Source organism: Syngnathus floridae, chromosome 9 (assembly GCF_059516105.1).
Source record: "Syngnathus floridae isolate MCC-2025c chromosome 9, RoL_Sflo_1.0, whole genome shotgun sequence".
Taxonomy (NCBI): Eukaryota; Metazoa; Chordata; class Actinopteri; order Syngnathiformes; family Syngnathidae; genus Syngnathus; species Syngnathus floridae.
Window position 1 is genome coordinate 7,436,775 of NC_142421.1, and position 17,546 is coordinate 7,454,320.

Here is a 17,546-nt window from a genome sequence, read left to right on the forward strand (position 1 = left end):
AATGGAAAGGTTACTCTGAATTGTGGAGAACACAGGCACTCCATAGGGAGATCATCTTCTGGGTCAGCCTTTAGAACTCTCAACGAAACCTCCGGGTGGTATACGAAGACTTTAACAGACTATGAAGAGTTATCCACAGCTGAGCTCTTAGAGGGTGTGTCATCACAAGAAGACACTGAGCTGGCGAGACAGCCTGAGACTTACGGAAACTCTGTAACTCTACCCATCGATAGCCGTCAGCAAACCAAACCATGCGCTGTGCAGCAAGTGGTGTCCCAATACAATATGGAAGAGCTGGAAGAATTCCTGAAGTCAGTGGAGGACTGCCTGCCCAAAGATTTACACGCATTCCAACATGCGGAAGAGATTGAGGCGCTGCTGAATGCCGTTTGTCCAGAAGTAGACTGTAAAACTTATTCTACATCACAGGTGTCCAAAAATAGCTTCTTCATTCATTCTGACATCATCTTCATTAGAGAACATGACATACTGAATGATAGGGATCTTCAAACGGGTTGTTGTTGGCGCTGTGCAGTACATATCTGATTACATGATGGGTGAATTAAGTTTTGCATGGAGGTTTGTCTGTCCGTCCGTCTGTGTGATTATAAGCAGCTGCCTCCCACTATAAGCTTGGCTCCAATGGTAGAACAAAGCACTCAACCTGGCAATGTTGTGGAAGTTATGCATCAGGATCTGGAAGAAGTCACTGTCATGGCAGTTTTTGAGATAGTTTTATGAATGGGTTCAGAGAACTGGTGAGCGTAAAAATAGGATCTGAAAAGTCGTAAAATTATACGAGATATAATTCTTAGATGTTAACTCATAGAAGCCACTTTTCCAAATAAAGAAATGAAGTTTCATGGGGATTTATGAATTATCCATTAACACCAACAATATTTTGACCTTTGCTGAAGAGGCTTTTAAAATCAGTTTCTTCATTAGTTCACGTTGCGGTAATTGTCTGACGTTTGTGAGGAGAAGCGGCTCAGAAGATGAATGAATAAATTCTAATTGTAATTCCGTAATTTTTGTGTTAATGCATGTACGGTGGTTGTATGAGCAGCATGGCCTCAAAATGGTGAAGCCAAACTATTCCGACAGAATATTCCACTTTTTCCATCTCGAGTGTGAAAAAGTCTGGTTGTTTTGCCGGATTTCTGTGTTACACAGGCTTATGAAAGTGTAGTTTGTCCCTGATAGCATTTGATTGAATTGTGGGTGATTCAATTGCAGCATGTGCCCATTTTAAGTGGCTTTTGGGGTCCCCACTATCATTCCATACGATCGCTAGTCTGTTCTCCCTGATGGTGCACCCCCAAGAATCCTATGTTTGCTTTTAATTGCAGGCTTTCCAAAAGGAAGACATTGATCCTTTGCAGACACAACTCCAAGACATCAACTCCATCAGTCAGGGGCTGATCCAGAATGCCGCCAGAGGCACCAATACTAAAAAGCTTGAGGATGACCTGGAGAAGGTTAACACAAAGTGGAACACGCTCAACAAAAAGGTATGTGATTGCCCAGCAAGCATTTCAGTAAAACCTCAAAAAAGAAGTCCTAGTAAAATTCATTTTTGTCTGGTGCTATCCAAGAGACTGTTTTAAACTGACCTCCTAATGGTTGAGATCTATTTTTACCTTGTCATCCACAGATCGCTGAGCGTTCAGCCCAGCTGCATGAAGCCCTGTTGCATTGTGGAAGGTTCCATGATGCTCTGGACTCTCTGCTCAGCTGGTTGACAGACACGGAGGAGCTCATGGCCAATCAGAAGCCTCCTTCTGCTGAGTTCAAAGTGGTCAAGGCACAGATACAAGAGCAGAAAGTAAGCATGCCTTGTGTGCTTTCAGTGCCACTTGCAGTACATAAAACACCATTCTGTTTCCAACAATTACAGCTTTACAATTTATCTTCTTTAAATGACATTTATTGTTCGACTTGATTGCGGTTCTTAAAGCTTTTAAGAATGTAATGGAAATGTAATACGTGCCTGTGATTGACTGTTTTCCAACATGAAGAAACGCCTGCGCTCAGAGCATTTTAATGATGTCCAATAAGTCTTCTCCTTTGTTCGTTGTGGCAGCTCTTACAGAGACTGTTGGATGACCGTAAGCCCACAGTGGAGCTGATAAAAAGCGAAGGGGGGAAGGTTGCAGAACTGGCAGAGTCTGTGGATAAGGAAAAAGTTGCAAAAGAGGTCCAATCCCTTGGGCAGAGGTGGGACACTTTGCTCAAGAAAGCTGAGAACAGGTTGGTGTGCGCACTGTTGAGTCTATTCATTGTATAAATAAATACCAAGTTAATATAATACATTTGATATAATTTTGTTTTATTAATACTTGAGAATGTTTTTGCATGATATTGTGTATTGAATAAAATCTTTCCAATATATTGGTTAGCTCCATTGAGCTAAATAACAGGAGACATTCATCAACATGCTGTATACTACTATTTTTTCTCCTGTATATGTCAGGCATAAGCAACTGCAGAGCATTTTGGTGGTCACTCAGCAGTTCCATGAGACTTTAGAACCTCTGAACGATTGGCTCGCCACCACAGAGAAGCGCCTCTCCAACTCAGAACCAGTTGGCACGGAAACATCGAAGCTAGAAGAACAGATCTCCCATCATAAGGTAACGTATCATGTCATGGTCACCAGTGCACCACCCCTTAAGTTTTTTATCCATCCAGTTTTTATGTTTTTTACTTTTCATTTGTTCCATTTCCATTCAATTTCAGTTGGTTTTCTTTTTGTCTTTTCTGTTTGTGTCGTATTGGTTCCCATCATGCTCAGATCATAGAAGAGGAGATAATGAATCGCAGTAAAGACCTGTTTCATGCTGTCAGTCTGGGTCAGATGCTCAAAGCTGTGAGCTCTGTTGATGACAAGGACTTTGTTCAGTCCAAGCTGGACGCCGTGCAGGCGGCTTACATCGAGCTGCAGGAGCGCTGCAGAAGGAAAGCCGAGTTACTGCAGCAGGCCCTGGCCAACGCCCAGCTCTTTGGAGAGGACGAGGTGGCCCTCATGAACTGGCTCAGTGAGGCACACGCACGTTTGAAGGAAGTGTCCGTGGAGGACCACATAGTAGACACACTTGAAAAGCAGATGGCAGAGCAACTGGTACACACTTCTTCCCGGGCCCAGCATCCTTTTGTCTTTTCTGTCAAGTTAATCATTTTTCAGTTGGTTTTAAATGTTGTCGCTTTTCAATATATTTTAATCTCCAAAGACATTTGTCTTGTCACTGTTTTAAGGTTGTACTTTTCATTTTAGGGTTTACACAATGATATTGAATTGAGGAAGAAGAATGTTGACCAAGCCCTCTTCAATGGAATGGAACTATTGAAGCAAACAACAGGTATACTCCCTCATAGTAAACAATAGTCAACCACCAAGGCTTTGACTCATTCACTGTCAAGCCCCATAATAAATACACGGTCCTCTTATTACAGGTGATGAGGTTGTTGTTATCCAAGGAAAATTAGATGGAATCAAAACAAAGTATGCTGACATCACCTCCATGAGTGAAAATGTTTTGAACACACTGGAACGTGTTTTGAGTCTCTCCACAAAACTGCACCAAACACATGAGGATCTGAGCACCTGGCTGGTAAAGGCAGAGGCCCAAGTCAGTTCTTATGTGGATCAGGAGCCAATCGGCGAGCAGCTCACTCAAGCCCAAAACATTCAAAAGGTAAGCTGTAAAAATAATTTAATCTTTAGATAGCGTGCTACAATTCCCCACACTGGTGAATAAATACAGTACTAATGAAACAATTCAATTAGATGCATAACTTTGAGTATATCAGACATAGAAGCATCCAGTAAAGCAATGTTGCAAATGTTTGTCTTGATATTTACATTACTACAACAACAACAACAACAACAATTTTACGGTATGTGCAACAATGATGACGCTGCACAATTTTTATGTATACTGATATAACCTGTTTTCCAGACTTTGCTAAAGGAGACGAAAGACAAAAAAGCTGCAGTGGACAAGCTGAATGAATTGAGTACTTCCCTGCTGGATCTCATTCCCTGGCACACCCGAGAAGGTCTTGACAAGCTGGTGACGGAGGACAATGAGCGATACAGAGCTGTCTGTGACAGCATCACTCAGCAGGTCGACCGGATCAACGCAGACATTCTCAAGTCACAGCAGGTGAGCCAGAATGAATGGAGTGATTTTTCCTCAGCTAGCCCCCCCCCACACACACACTCCGTTTTGTTCTACTTTAGCTGTCTTCCATTTCCTGAGAGTAATTCTGTTTTGTGTTTTCCACCCAGTTTGAAGAAGCAGCAGATTCTGAACTAGCATGGCTTACAAATGCTGAGAGTAAGCTACTGTCAATGGGTGGAATCAAATTGGGACAGGACCAAACTGCAGCCCAACTACAAGCACATAAGGTGAGTTTATTTGAGGGTGTGATTTGTTCAACTTTAAACCAAACTCACTTAAGTGTGTTTTCTAGGCCTTCTCTATGGATATCATGAGGCACAAAGATTCCGTGGATGCAATAGTGAAAACGGGAAAATCCATCATGAGCACCAAAAAGCCAGAGGAAAAGGAACTGTTAAAGGTGAAAAACAATCTCAAATATTTATGTATCTGCTGTCTTCTATATATATTACAATATCTTGTCTCACGTCAGGCCAAGACCCAGACTCTCGTAGAGAAGTATGGAGCAGTGAGTCAGCTGAACTCCGAGCGTTCTCTGCAGCTGGAAAGAGCTCAGTCTCTTGCAAGCCAGTTTTGGGAAACCTATGAAGAATTGTCACCGTGGCTTCAGGAAACCCTGAAGACTTTCAACCAGCTGCCTCCACCTGCCATTGAGTATGACACGCTCAAGCAGCAACAAGAGGAACTTAGGGTAAGAATGCACTGGTGGTAAAATCAACATCTTCATTTAAAAGCCTTACAAGTTGCTTAAAAAAAATGTATGTCCTCTAAAGCAAATGCGGGAGCTGATTGCCGAACACAAACCACACATAGACAAGATGAATAAGACGGGACCTCAGTTACTGGAACTGAGTCCTGAGGAAGGGCTGCCCATCAGGGAGAAGTACACAACGTCCGAGCAGCTGTACACCAAATTGAAGAGTGACGTCAAACAGAGAGCAGCCGAGCTAGATGAGGCCATCTCCAAATCCACTCAGGTGAAAAGGCATTTTTTTCCTGCACATTAAATTGAATCACATTTACCTGGTCACTGTATCATGAGGCTTTTCCAATAATTACATTGTAAAAGTTATTTCCCCACCAATACGATAGTGACCCAAATCACTTCTTTTCATTCCACACTAGTTCCATGATAAAATCGACCCCATGCTGGAATCCTTGGAGCGGATTGCTGAGCGCCTGCATCAGCCTCCCTCCATTTCAGCGGAGGTGGACAAAATCAAGGAGCAGATAACGGAGAATAAAAGTGTTAGTGTGGACCTGGAGAAACTGCAGCCTTCCTTTGAGACCCTGAAGCAGCGAGGCGAGGAGATGATTGCACGGTCCAAAGACAGAGCATTATCTGCCAAAGGTAGCCTTCACATATTTTATTTCATTATTATTATTGTTTTTTTATTATCATTATTATTATTATTATTATATTCCTCCCACTAGCTGTACGAGACAAAATGGACCATATGGTGTTCCTATGGAGTGATATTCAAGTCTTGCTGGAGGAGCGCGAGGCCAAGCTATTGGATGTGATGGACCTCGCTGAAAGGTTCTGGTGCGATCACTGCACTCTGATCGCCACCATCAAAGACAGCCAGGACTTGCTGAGGGAACTGGAAGAGCCAGGGGTGGATCCTTCAGTTGTCAAACAGCAGCAGGAGTTTGTTGAGGTCTGCGCAGAAACAGCTGCTACATAAAAAGGGAAAAAGACGGATGGGAGGTTTCATTTTGTATTTTATCTCCATAGGGTTTTAAAGAGGAGATTGATGGGCTTCAAGAGGAGCTGGATTCTGTTAGAAACCAAGGCTCTGAGCTCATGACAGCCTGCGGAGAACCTGACAAACCTGTGATAAAGAAAAGCATTGATGAGGTGTGAAATCATTTTTAATGATCCATTCAATCATTCTTTCAGAGTGCTTTGTATCATTCATGTGGTGTTTCTGCACCAGGTGAACTCGGCATGGGAAAACCTCAACAAGACTTGGAAAGAGCGAGTTGACAGGCTGGAGGAGGCCATGCAGGGTGCAGTGCAATTCCAGGATGGCCTGCAGGTACGTTGGTCACTGCTTATTCACTTGCGGAACCATAAACTGATAAAGATGTCAAGTTTGTACGTCATCTGGATTGATGCAATTACTTGGGATAAGCAGTATAGTCTTTGAAGACTAGTTGGTAAATTGATGACATTATTTTATCAAAGGGCCGATGGAATTTGTTGAGGTACTTTCATTCTCTTGCATCTGGGAATTTTTTCCCACTTGGCTATATTGCGGTGTTCTATGACCATGCATGTCTTGTAGGAGAAGATTAATGATTGTTGTAAAAGTCAAACTTTTTTTAAATTACGTGCCTTTTCAGTTTGTACAGCAGTGATAAGAATATATGAAAACTCGCATTGCGCCAGACTGTTTTCAAGGCCATTGGTTTAAAACCACACTAGGCAGATTGCAGTGCCATCCATCACAGTCAGCTACATTGTTTTATGAGCATCCAATTAATTGCGACGCCACCCACGCTGCTTTACTATATTTGGATCAAACTGCAACCCACATGAATTGTCCCTCCATCCAACTGCTTTGATATGAGTAATTGTAAAATTACCTTTTACAATCCTTTTAAATAATACGAGACTGTTTTTTTGCCTTGTTCTTTAACAATTTTTATGTGGATTTACTTCAGAGCAGCCTGGGCTAACTTTGACTTCTGGTAACGTGTTCTGTTTGCCTTGCACGCAGGGTATGTTTGACTGGGTGGATATCCTGGAGAGCAAACTGGACTCCATGTCACCTGTGGGCACAGACCTCGAAACGGTCAAGCAGCAAATTGTTGAGCTCAAGGTATAGTATAGACGTAAATAAATGGGAAGGTGCAGATGTGCAGTTCTTGTATGTATACTTTCATATCTATATTGCCACTTTTTAATGTTTTTAAGGAGTTCAAAGTTGAGGCGTACCAGCTGCAGATTGAGATGGAGCGCCTGAACCACCAAGCGGGGCTCCTTCTCAAGAAGGTGACAGAGGAGTCCGACCGCTGCGCCATCCAGGAGCCAATGTACGAGCTTAAAATGCTGTGGGGAAACCTGGATGAGAAGATCATCAGCCGGCAGGTGCCCAAAAATCAAAGAACGGTTGATATCTTAGTGGGGGTGTCACTGCACCGTGTAAATGTGTTTTATATTGTTACTTCAGCACAAACTAGAGGGAGGCCTTCTCGCACTGGGGCAGTTCCAGCATGCACTGGACGAGCTGTTGGCCTGGATGAACCACACTGAGGAGCTGCTCAATGAGCAGAGAAAGGCTGGGGGAGACCCCAAAGCTATTGAAATTGAGCTGGCCAAGCATCATGTAAGTATTCTCACTTCTTATCTCTTTGTTGAGCATACATACAGTCAATAGTTTTTATGAAGACAGACAACCAGGGGAAAGGGTTTGTTGATGCCCTATTTAATGTCGTTCCTCACCATTTTCTCTCCTTAGGTCCTCCAAATTGACGTACTGGCTCACAAGTCAACAGTTGAGACGGTGAACAAAGCAGGGAATGATCTCGTGGAATCCAGTGCTGGAGAGGAAGCCTCTTGCCTGAGGAGCAAACTGGAGAACCTCGACCAGCGCTGGAAGGCCATCTTGGAAAAGACTGAGCAGAGGAAGCAGCAACTGGAAAGCGCTCTGCTTCAGGTATATAAAGACATGATGAGATATATTTATCCGACATTTCTTGAGCTGCTTCGTTGAATTCCTGTCAAGTTGTATAAAAATAGCTTTGGCATTACAATCAGATGTGAGGGTTAATCCGATTTTTTTATGTTAACATATGTGCAACAGAATGTCTATCAAGCACAGTTTTGGTCGCAAAATGAATGAGTCAAAGAAATGCGAACCTCTCCCATCGGAGGTTTCCGCACAATGAGTATGTGTGACACCTTTTGTCTGACTCAGGTTGTATTGTGTTGTAGGCCCAGGGTTTCCATGGTGAGGTGGAAGATATGCTGCAATGGCTGAAAGACACAGAACGTCAGCTGTTGGCTTCAAAGGCTGTGGGAGGCTTACCAGACACAGCCCGCGAGCAGCTTAACGTCCATCTGGTACGTGTTTAACAATGCGAGAGTGAGTATGCAGATGGCCTGGTCCTCGAGGAGACGGATGCTCTCCTCAGTGTTGATCTGAAGTGTGAAAAATAGATGACACTGATGGTTTCCCACTGCAGAAGATGACAAAAAGCCGTCATGATGTTTTTAACCTTTTCAGCATTATCTGACTTCCATGTCTCCAGGAATGTTGTTTTTTCCCCCTTTTTCACCATTTATGGTACTTCTACAGCTCATTGCCTCTTAGGAACATATTTGGAGGCATCATTTCTAGATTACTTGCTAAAGTACAAACATGATACTGTTTAAATGTTTGTGGGAACATGGTGGCTTTTGTCAGGTTTTGCATTTCATTGCTGACCTCGAATGTTCTCCTCCAAATGACTGTTGGATCATGTCACCTACGCAGGAGTTGTGTTCTGCCTTGGAGATAAAAGAGGAGCTATACAAGGAGCTGATGACCAAAGGTCAACAGCTGCTCGCTATGACGCCCGAGGGCAACACGGAGCAGGACCTCAACAACCTGAAAGACAAATGGGAAGCCGTGCAGGCCAAAGTTGCTGAAAGGAAGGTAAGGATCGCTGTGATAATGAGGAATTGGATTATCGTTTTCAAATTGCAACAACGACGAAGAGAATATATGTACCATATAGCAAGCATACTATAATAATGCTGAGTGTACAGCAACATAAAAAACGACAAATTATAATGCATGGAGAGTCAGCTATGTTCGGCTCCTCTGCAACAGCAATGAGAACAGTGTTATAGAAAATGGATTACGAAGCAGACACCATAATCATATGAAATATTTTACTGCCATAAAAGCACTCAACATGTTCTTACTTGTTTAGCGACAATAAATAAATACCATCCTTTGAAAAAGCCCAAGTGAGTCTCTCACTACAAATATGGCCTGGCCTCTCACTGAACAGTCGGCTTCCTCTTTACTTTGGTCCCGTTCCCAGAATCACAGAGCCTTCTGCAGCCAAACAAAGTGTTCCAATAATAGAATAAAGAACTGACAACTCTTGAGTTCACTTTTAGCGCTCCCACTGACATATGGGGGAGACACAGCATGAAACATCAGCTCGCTGACATCATTAGAATGACCGTGTGACATGCGGCCCAACGGATGTTTCTCCCTCATTCGATTAAAAATCCATTAGTCCGAATCTGCTTCATTATCGGCTTTTACGGCGATATGAACTTCCTCATTCGGTTAGGGCTCATGTTTGCGATGAGCCTCTTTATCTTCCAGCAACAGTTCGCCTTGTGATTCATGATTGGAAATTCTTTGATACTGCATCTGTGTTTAATAAAGTCCGAAAGGATGGAGCATGAATTTGTTTTATGTCCATAGGTCAAACTGGAGGAGGCCTTGACGCTGGCCACAGATTTCCACAACTCTCTGCAAGACTTCATCAACTGGCTGACCCAAGCAGAGCAGACGCTGAACATGGTGTCGCCCGCCTCTCTGATTCTGGAAACCAGCCTGTTTCAGATTGATGAGCATAAGGTAAGAGAGAACACTTACACAACATCCAATGTGTTTTTGTTATTATTTGGACCTTAATGTAAAATACACTCGTTTCTATCCCAGATTGTTTGTCATTCAACTAAAAGGCTTAAACATGACGCTCCTCTCTCCTGTGCAGGTGTTTGTGACAGAGGTCAACTCTCACAGAGATGACATCATCGAGCTGGACAAGACAGGCACGCAGTTAAAGTACTTCAGCCAGAAGCAGGATGTGGTTCTGATCAAGAACCTGCTCCTGAGTGTGCAAGGTCGCTGGGAGAAGCTGGTGCAGCGATCTGTGGAACGCGGTCGTGTTTTGGACGATGCCAGGAAGAGAGCGAAACAGGTATTTGCCGGCTGAAAGCACAAATATTCCCTTATCTTACCATAAACCCATTATTATGACCTAAACAAAAACTCACAGAATTTTGGTGATACTAAACAGTGAACTACATTCATCTCACTTGTCCTCAGTTCCATGAAAACTGGAGTAAACTAATCGAATGGTTGGATGACTGTGAGAAGACGCTAGACTCTGAAGTGGAAATTGCCAATGAGCCAGACAAAATCAAGATGCAGCTTTCGCAACACAAGGTGAGCACAATTTGACCTTGGCAAACATATAGGCACCTCGTTAAATGATGTCATGCGGACAACAACAAAAACGTATATTTAACCATCTGAACTCAGAAAGAATGAGGGGTGGGGACGTTCTCAGTAAAGCCTATTGCGATGAATTACACTATAGTGCATACATTAGTCACGCTTCTGATTCTATCACAGGCCTCATAATCCCCTCTCTGCAATGGTGCACGGGCAGACTGCGTTAATCCTGTCATAATACTGGGATAGAGCAAATGTATTTGGGGTGGCTGTGCTTTGGGATACTTTTAATCTCTTTGGAGCTGTGTGGCTCTTGAGTTTTGACCCATTTTTGGTTTCCCATACAAGATGCTACGTTTCTAATCAGAATGCACACACGCAAAGTTTAAGATACTATCTGAGATGCACTCAGAGGTAGGATTAGGAAGGCTCACGTAAAAACTGCCAAACAAATCGAGTGAGTTACGCTGTTGCAACTCCAGACCGGTGTTATATGTATGGTTTTCTTTCAAACAGGAGTTCCAGAAGGCTTTGGGCAGTAAGCACTCGGTGTATGATACCACCTCGAGAACTGGACGAGCCCTCAAGGACAAGACTTCGCTTCAGGATGATAATCAGAAACTGGATGACATGCTGAGTGAACTGAGGGACAAATGGGACACTGTTTGTGGAAAGTCCATAGAGAGGTAAAGTCACACAAAGGTCAGGTTTTATTTAGAACAGATTTTGGACATCTTGTTATCTCCTTTGCTTTGTTGAATTTTATTTCTTTTCTTCTGCTTTTGTGTTTTAATATGTAAAAAAACACAGATGTTGTTGATTATATCAATGCATTTCTTGCATAGCTTGGTAATTTGTTGATGATTTGTGCATGTTTGCGCAGGCAAAACAAGCTGGAGGAGGCATTGCTGTTCTCCGGCCAGTTCAAAGATGCCCTGCAGGCTCTCATCGACTGGCTGTACAAAGTGGAGCCTCAGATGGCTGAAGACCAGCCAGTTCACGGAGACATTGACCTCATTTTGAACCTGATAGACAACCACAAGGTCCAAACTTCTGCCGTCTCAAAAACAAATTCACGTTTCATAGCTATTTTCTGCGTGTTCGAGATTGCGTCAACGTTTGATCATGTCCTTCACTTTTAATGCGCTGCAGGTTTTTCAGAAGGAACTGGGAAAGAAGACAGTCAGCGTCCAGGCCCTCAAACGCTCGGCCAGGGAGCTGATTGACAGCAGTCACGATGACGCCTCATGGGTCAAAGTTCAAATGCAGGATTTGAGCACTCGCTGGGAGACGGTGTGCAACCTTTCGGTGTCCAAGCAGACGCGTCTGGAGCAGGCCCTGTGCCAGGCTGAGGAGTTTCACTCCACGGTTCACATCCTGCTAGAGTGGCTGGCCGAGGCCGAGCAGAGTTTGCGTTTCCATGGCAGCCTGCCCGACGATGAAGAGGCTCTCCGTGCACTTATTGATCAGCACAAGGCAAGCTGTGCTGATATTCCGTTTTTTTTATTGTTCACTTTTTACTTACTCTTTTGATTGTGTTTGGCTGTTGAAATGTTTGTGGTTCTCAATCTTCTTAATGTGTTTCTGTCCTCTTTAAAGGAGTTCATGAAGAAACTGGAAGAAAAGCGTGTTGCTCTGAATAAAGCCATCAGTCTGGGTGAGGCTATTCTGAGCATCTGCCATCCCGACTCCATCACAACCATCAAACACTGGAACACAATCATTAAAGCCCGGTTTGAAGAGGTAAATACTCCTCCTTAGTTTTTATTGGTTTATTCCACACATAGAGCTGTTGTCACGTTTCTCGCGTAGGTGCAAGCGTGGGCCAGGCAGCATCAGCAGCGACTAGCCGCAGCTCTCAGTGAGTTCTTGGCCACTCAAGACTTGCTGGAGAACCTATTGACTTGGCTCCAATGGGCTGAGTCAAACTTAAGTGACAAAGACAAGGAAGTCCTACCGCAGGAGATCCAGGAGATCAAAAGTCTCATCGCAGAACACCAGGTGGGAAAATCGTTTTCATTCAGGTTTTTCAATGATATAAAGATCAAATCAGGCTTGTATGGGAATCGTTGGACTGATCCATTCATGCAATAGTAACTTTAAAAGCCTTCCACAAATTTCAATGGATAGTGTTTCACTTTTTGTGTGTATCCTCTTAACGAACCGGGAACAATGCCTAACTTGTACCTGACACGTAACTAGATACATTCTTATTGCTTCATCCTGCAGACGTTTATGGAGGAAATGACCAGGAAGCAACCAGATGTTGACAAAATCACAAAAACACACAAAAGGAAAGCTGCTCTGGAACCTCAGATCCACTCTCAGATCCCCGTGCTGGACAAAGGAAGAGCTGGAAGTATGCATCACAGATTTAAACCTTCCAAAGCACAACTTGCGCCATCTGGCAAGTGATGAGTCACCGCAGGGTGACTCAACATCCGCATTGTGTTCACTTTGGCACCTGGAGTGATGTCATCACCGATTTATCATATAGCTCCAAAACACTTTCCATCCACTTCTGAAGGTTTTTGTTTTGTGCTTCCAGGAAAACGTTCTCCCACTCAAACCATGTATGCGTCAGCGACACAAGCTCCCATCGAAACCAAAAATCCGCGTGTCAACCTGCTGGTCAGTAAATGGCAGCACGTGTGGCTGCTGGCTCTAGACAGGAGGAGGAAACTAAACGACGCTTTGGATAGATTGGAGGAGGTAATACCTGTTCGCTGTCTAATTTTAGAATGGCTTGGATCAAGTGCTTGAGTGATTCCCCCACAAGTAGAAGGACAATAATTTGATTAAAATGTGCCATTTAGTCACATATAATTTCTCTTTCTATCCAGTTGAAAGAGTTTGCCAACTTTGACTTTGACGTGTGGCGGAAACGCTACATGCGCTGGATGAACCACAAAAAGTCTCGCGTCATGGACTTCTTCCGCCGCATTGACAAAGATCAGGATGGAAAAGTCACAAGGCAGGAGTTCATCGAGGGCATCCTGTCCTCCAGTAAGTCATCAAGTTAATTATTATCATTCTTGTCATTAGCATGAAACAGAATTCCGTTGCTAAGATATTCTCTGATGTCCCCTCAGAATTCCCCACAAGTCGGCTGGAGATGAGTGCTGTGGCAGACATATTCGATCGGGACGGTGACGGCTACATCGACTACTATGAGTTTGTTGCTGCTCTTCATCCCAACAAGGACGCCTACAAACCTTTGACAGATGCTGACAAGATTGAAGATGAGGTACCAACAATTAATTATTAATATGCACAGATAGCAGTTAGTTTGTGATCTGTTCAAAAATAACATTTTGGGGACTTTATTTGTTGCTAGGCAGAAAAAAAATATTTGTAATACTAACTATCCAATTTAGGTCACAGTGTGTCTTCAAAAATAGAATTTTAAGGATTATGAGATGAATTTAGTGAGGATAGTGGAGCAGAGAGGATTCATACGCAAGTAAAATGAAATGTCACTTTTATTCACCACAGCACCATCTGCTGGACTGTTTGCTTCCAATTGAAAAAAGAAATCTCACCGCATAAAACCACACTTGAATGATTTTATGGTTTTTTTGTGTTTTGTTTTTGTAGGTGACCCGCCAAGTTGCCAAATGCAAATGTCCAAAACGGTTTCAAGTGGAGCAAATTGGTGCCAACAAGTACAGGGTGAGCAGAATATAAACTGCAAGATGTACTTATGAAAGACATAGAGATCATTATATTGTTGGTATATTGGAACTTGCAGATGGTAGGATTGTGAAGCCAAATTGTAATGTTGAACGCTAACAGGCATGTTTTTTCTTATTGTTCTTTACACCACCAGTTTTACCTTGGAAACCAGGTACATATTGATGTTGTTTTTATTTTCTTTACTTTTAAGAAATGGCCTTTTCATGCCTCGTGTTTGCTTTCCAATTAACACTCTGCTCAGTTCCCTGGCTGATGGTTGCAAACTAGAACTCAGAAGTAGGAAAAAGAACTGTGGCCTATGTATCTAGTTTACAAAAATGAGATACCAAAACATTTAATAAATTTAATATACAATAATAACAATAATGTTAAACAATAATGTTTAATTACTATCAGAAGTATCAGGAGCTTAAATATTTTTTAAAAGTGTCTAAATTGTTAACTGAAATTGTAATTGTTGTTTGTGAAACAAATAATTACATTGTGCATTTATAAATTGTTCTAAGTTTCATACCAAAATAACAACCTTTGACAATTTTGTTAACTGACCCACATTATAACATATCATACTAAATGAGTTCTTGCTTTTCTTTCTAGAAAAACACTAAGAATGTAGCATACCGGTTGACCACTTCTGAGTTTCAGTTTCTTATGCTAAATGCCATTTCAGTCCACATTTCTATCGATTATTCATTTGCTGGCCACTTAGGAGAATTGAAGTGTTTGCTTGCTATGAGCGCTTCACTTTCATGAGAATGTCTTACCTCAACGCTGGCTGATGCTTTTTGAATTTGATGTTTTTTTTATTTAATTTGGCCGCTCTTTAAAAAAGCAAAGCAAATGCATGTCCAAATGTAAAATTCATGACAACCATGGGTCACATTGTTGGGTTATTGAGGGGAAGTGTATTTGAGATGGGTATTGGGCTAGTGTTGTTATTTGTTGCTATCTCACCAAACAATGAATTGAATTAATTCTTTTGACAGTTTGGTCTCGTTCACTGCTTACATGACTCCGTAGTCGGCGATGAGACAATAGCAAACAGGGAAAATCAAAATCTAAGCCCTCACCTGCACGTTGCAGTTTTGGAAAGCTGTATCCTGGTAAATGGTTATTCTTCCAAGTGTTTCTTGTGCCTTTTTTTCTCTCCAGATTCATTACTCAATCTCCATCACCGTTAATGTATCTGATCACTAAAATCACCAGTGACGTTCAATCATTCTGAGAATCATACCGATTGCAAGATTCTGTTCGTAATAAGATAAGATATGCTAGTTGTCAGGCACTCGCTGCAGGGTCATCAGTGTTTGCTCATGTCTGAGTGTCCCACTGTGATGGATTTAGACATTAGAGATAGTTTGAACCATTTCTCATGTGTGTCGTTCGGCGCAAGCTGCCTTGGTTCTGCATCATTGTCAATGCATCTTGGATTGTACTAATGAAGTGTGTGCTGGAGGCGCTGGAGTTTGTGCGTCCATCTGATCCTGATCTGGACAGAAAGCATGTGGCCGTCTTGCGTTAATCACGTGCTAAACGCTCAAGGTCAAATATCCAAGTGCTTCTTCCTCTGGTCAACCATGAGCATATCGGGCTTATTGGAAATTTTGATCAGAGGGCTTTAGTAGATGTAGGACAAATTCAGCACAACAGTTCCCCCCTGTGGTGTAAACCAGTATCTTTCACACCTAATATAACGCTATCAAGCAGTAAACAAATCACAATTTTAAAATGTGACATGATACAAATATTGGCATTAGGATAATGAAAATGTAATGTGACAACAACAATACCAGCTCTAAGCAATTACATTCTTAGGGAAATAAAAGCAGTTGGATTGACCTTGACTGTCTTTGAGAATGAAAAATAAATGTTGGTGTGTCTGTTTTGTTTGTGTATAATCTTTGCAACACGCAAGGAAACAAGCTCTGATTCAAACAATTAATTATTGATTTCAAAGTTTTGCATGGCTCTCATATTCACACCCAAAAAGTGAGCTCTATCTCAAGCTCAATCTAGTTTCCAGTGTTGCTCAGGTTGAAAGCTGTAGTGTTCAAGTTTGCTTGTTCACGTATGCCTTCTTTGTTTTCTTTTTCTTTTTAAATTCCTTCCCTCACTCTGCCTGCTCGCTGTAGTTTGGAGACTCTCAGCAGCTTCGCCTGGTGCGTATCTTGCGCAGCACTGTAATGGTCCGAGTGGGTGGAGGCTGGATGGCGCTGGATGAGTTCCTGGTGAAGAACGACCCCTGTCGAGGTGAGTTTCAAAGCACAACCGACTTACCTGTTTAAAGGTACATGTAATAAAAGGTATTAATTTTCAAAGAAAGCAACATTATCAAACGACTATACAATGAAACGTGGTGGTGGCAGCATGATGCTTGGGAGATTTTTCTTCTGCTGGAACTGGGGCCTAGATCAAGTTTAGTTTAGTGTTAGCCCAAAGCTATCAATTTTTCCATTGAGTCAAACAGGATTGAACTCGGTACATCACATAAATCCCATTTGAACGTGCGTGTGTAGACTTGTTCTATCCAATCTAAGGATGAATTTAGGCCGATACTAGTGGCTATTGAGGACATTGGACATTCTTGCAGAGACTGCCGATATCAACCACTGATACTTAAGGCAAAAAAAAAACCAAAACATTGAGTCAGTCCTCCTCGGCAGTACATGGAGCTATACTGCAGGTCTTAGTTTACAATTTTTCTGTCATTGTGTTTAGTTAAATGTTTTTTATAAGCAGTAGCGATATCAATACTTGGTATTGGTGAATACTCACACTGGTATTAGTCTAAAAAAAAAAGTGGTATCGAACATGTATACATGCTAATGAGTATGCAAACGCCTTATGTGCTTTTGTTCTTTCTGCCCTCCTGCTCAACACCCTTCATCACTTCTTCTAGTTCATCACCACGGGAGCAAAATGTTGCGCTCAGAATCAAACTCGTCGATAACTCAGTCTCCTATAGGTTGGCAAATCTCAAACTTTCTCTCCCTGCTCCATGAACCCACCAGTGGTATGTCTGTCCGCACATCCCAGTGTGTGTGACTTGTGTTGGGCCCGTGGGTGTGCGTGGCTCGACCGTACTGTACTGTGGTGTGAAACTCAGCACTCACTCACCTTGGTGTTGATGCATGTTGTTGTTTTGTGTGGTCACATCATCTGCTGGGGCATCTTTTTCTCCTCATGGGCATGTAAGCGGGCAGTCCTCTTGCAGCTTTCACGTTTTACTCCACTCAGACAAACGGGAAATAACAAATGTGTGAAGAGTGAATGACAGTTACTTTTTTTCATGAGTGAAATAAAAAAGAGAAAAAACCTTGAAAAAAAGGACACTGATTCAATAGGTAGGTGGCACTGCATGCAACTCACAAGTTTGTTTTACCAATACTTGTGCAAGATTTTTTATTTTTTTTGGAGGGAATACTTGGACACATTTGTGCATATATTCACTGGCCACAATATTAGGTACACC

At 42.4% G+C, this 17,546-nt stretch overlaps 1 protein-coding gene across 5 annotated transcripts in view; it reads left to right on the plus strand.

Annotated features, from left to right (window-relative positions):
- The window catches only part of dst (dystonin), a 77,594-nt gene that overhangs the window by 57,131 nt on the left and 2,917 nt on the right, over positions 1–17,546 (plus strand). For 4 of the 5 annotated variants that reach the window (XM_088385808.1, XM_088385804.1, XM_088385806.1 and 1 more), the window contains 39 exons: positions 1,350–1,511; positions 1,655–1,825; positions 2,084–2,250; positions 2,474–2,633; positions 2,795–3,121; positions 3,275–3,359; positions 3,454–3,695; positions 3,960–4,166; positions 4,292–4,411; positions 4,477–4,584; positions 4,657–4,875; positions 4,958–5,161; positions 5,310–5,535; positions 5,619–5,845; positions 5,923–6,045; positions 6,125–6,226; positions 6,911–7,012; positions 7,108–7,281; positions 7,364–7,519; positions 7,652–7,849; positions 8,128–8,256; positions 8,669–8,830; positions 9,620–9,775; positions 9,915–10,121; positions 10,250–10,369; positions 10,895–11,064; positions 11,262–11,421; positions 11,531–11,854; positions 11,978–12,121; positions 12,191–12,379; positions 12,608–12,737; positions 12,927–13,090; positions 13,222–13,384; positions 13,471–13,625; positions 13,976–14,050; positions 14,208–14,225; positions 15,061–15,177; positions 16,207–16,324; positions 16,974–17,087. In XM_088385808.1, the coding sequence (XP_088241934.1) occupies positions 1,350–1,511; positions 1,655–1,825; positions 2,084–2,250; positions 2,474–2,633; positions 2,795–3,121; positions 3,275–3,359; positions 3,454–3,695; positions 3,960–4,166; positions 4,292–4,411; positions 4,477–4,584; positions 4,657–4,875; positions 4,958–5,161; positions 5,310–5,535; positions 5,619–5,845; positions 5,923–6,045; positions 6,125–6,226; positions 6,911–7,012; positions 7,108–7,281; positions 7,364–7,519; positions 7,652–7,849; positions 8,128–8,256; positions 8,669–8,830; positions 9,620–9,775; positions 9,915–10,121; positions 10,250–10,369; positions 10,895–11,064; positions 11,262–11,421; positions 11,531–11,854; positions 11,978–12,121; positions 12,191–12,379; positions 12,608–12,737; positions 12,927–13,090; positions 13,222–13,384; positions 13,471–13,625; positions 13,976–14,050; positions 14,208–14,225; positions 15,061–15,177; positions 16,207–16,324; positions 16,974–17,087 (6,295 nt within the window). The remainder of the gene's footprint in view (positions 1–1,349; positions 1,512–1,654; positions 1,826–2,083; positions 2,251–2,473; positions 2,634–2,794; positions 3,122–3,274; positions 3,360–3,453; positions 3,696–3,959; positions 4,167–4,291; positions 4,412–4,476; positions 4,585–4,656; positions 4,876–4,957; positions 5,162–5,309; positions 5,536–5,618; positions 5,846–5,922; positions 6,046–6,124; positions 6,227–6,910; positions 7,013–7,107; positions 7,282–7,363; positions 7,520–7,651; positions 7,850–8,127; positions 8,257–8,668; positions 8,831–9,619; positions 9,776–9,914; positions 10,122–10,249; positions 10,370–10,894; positions 11,065–11,261; positions 11,422–11,530; positions 11,855–11,977; positions 12,122–12,190; positions 12,380–12,607; positions 12,738–12,926; positions 13,091–13,221; positions 13,385–13,470; positions 13,626–13,975; positions 14,051–14,207; positions 14,226–15,060; positions 15,178–16,206; positions 16,325–16,973; positions 17,088–17,546) is intronic. The other variant, XM_088385805.1, reaches the window with a different exon arrangement.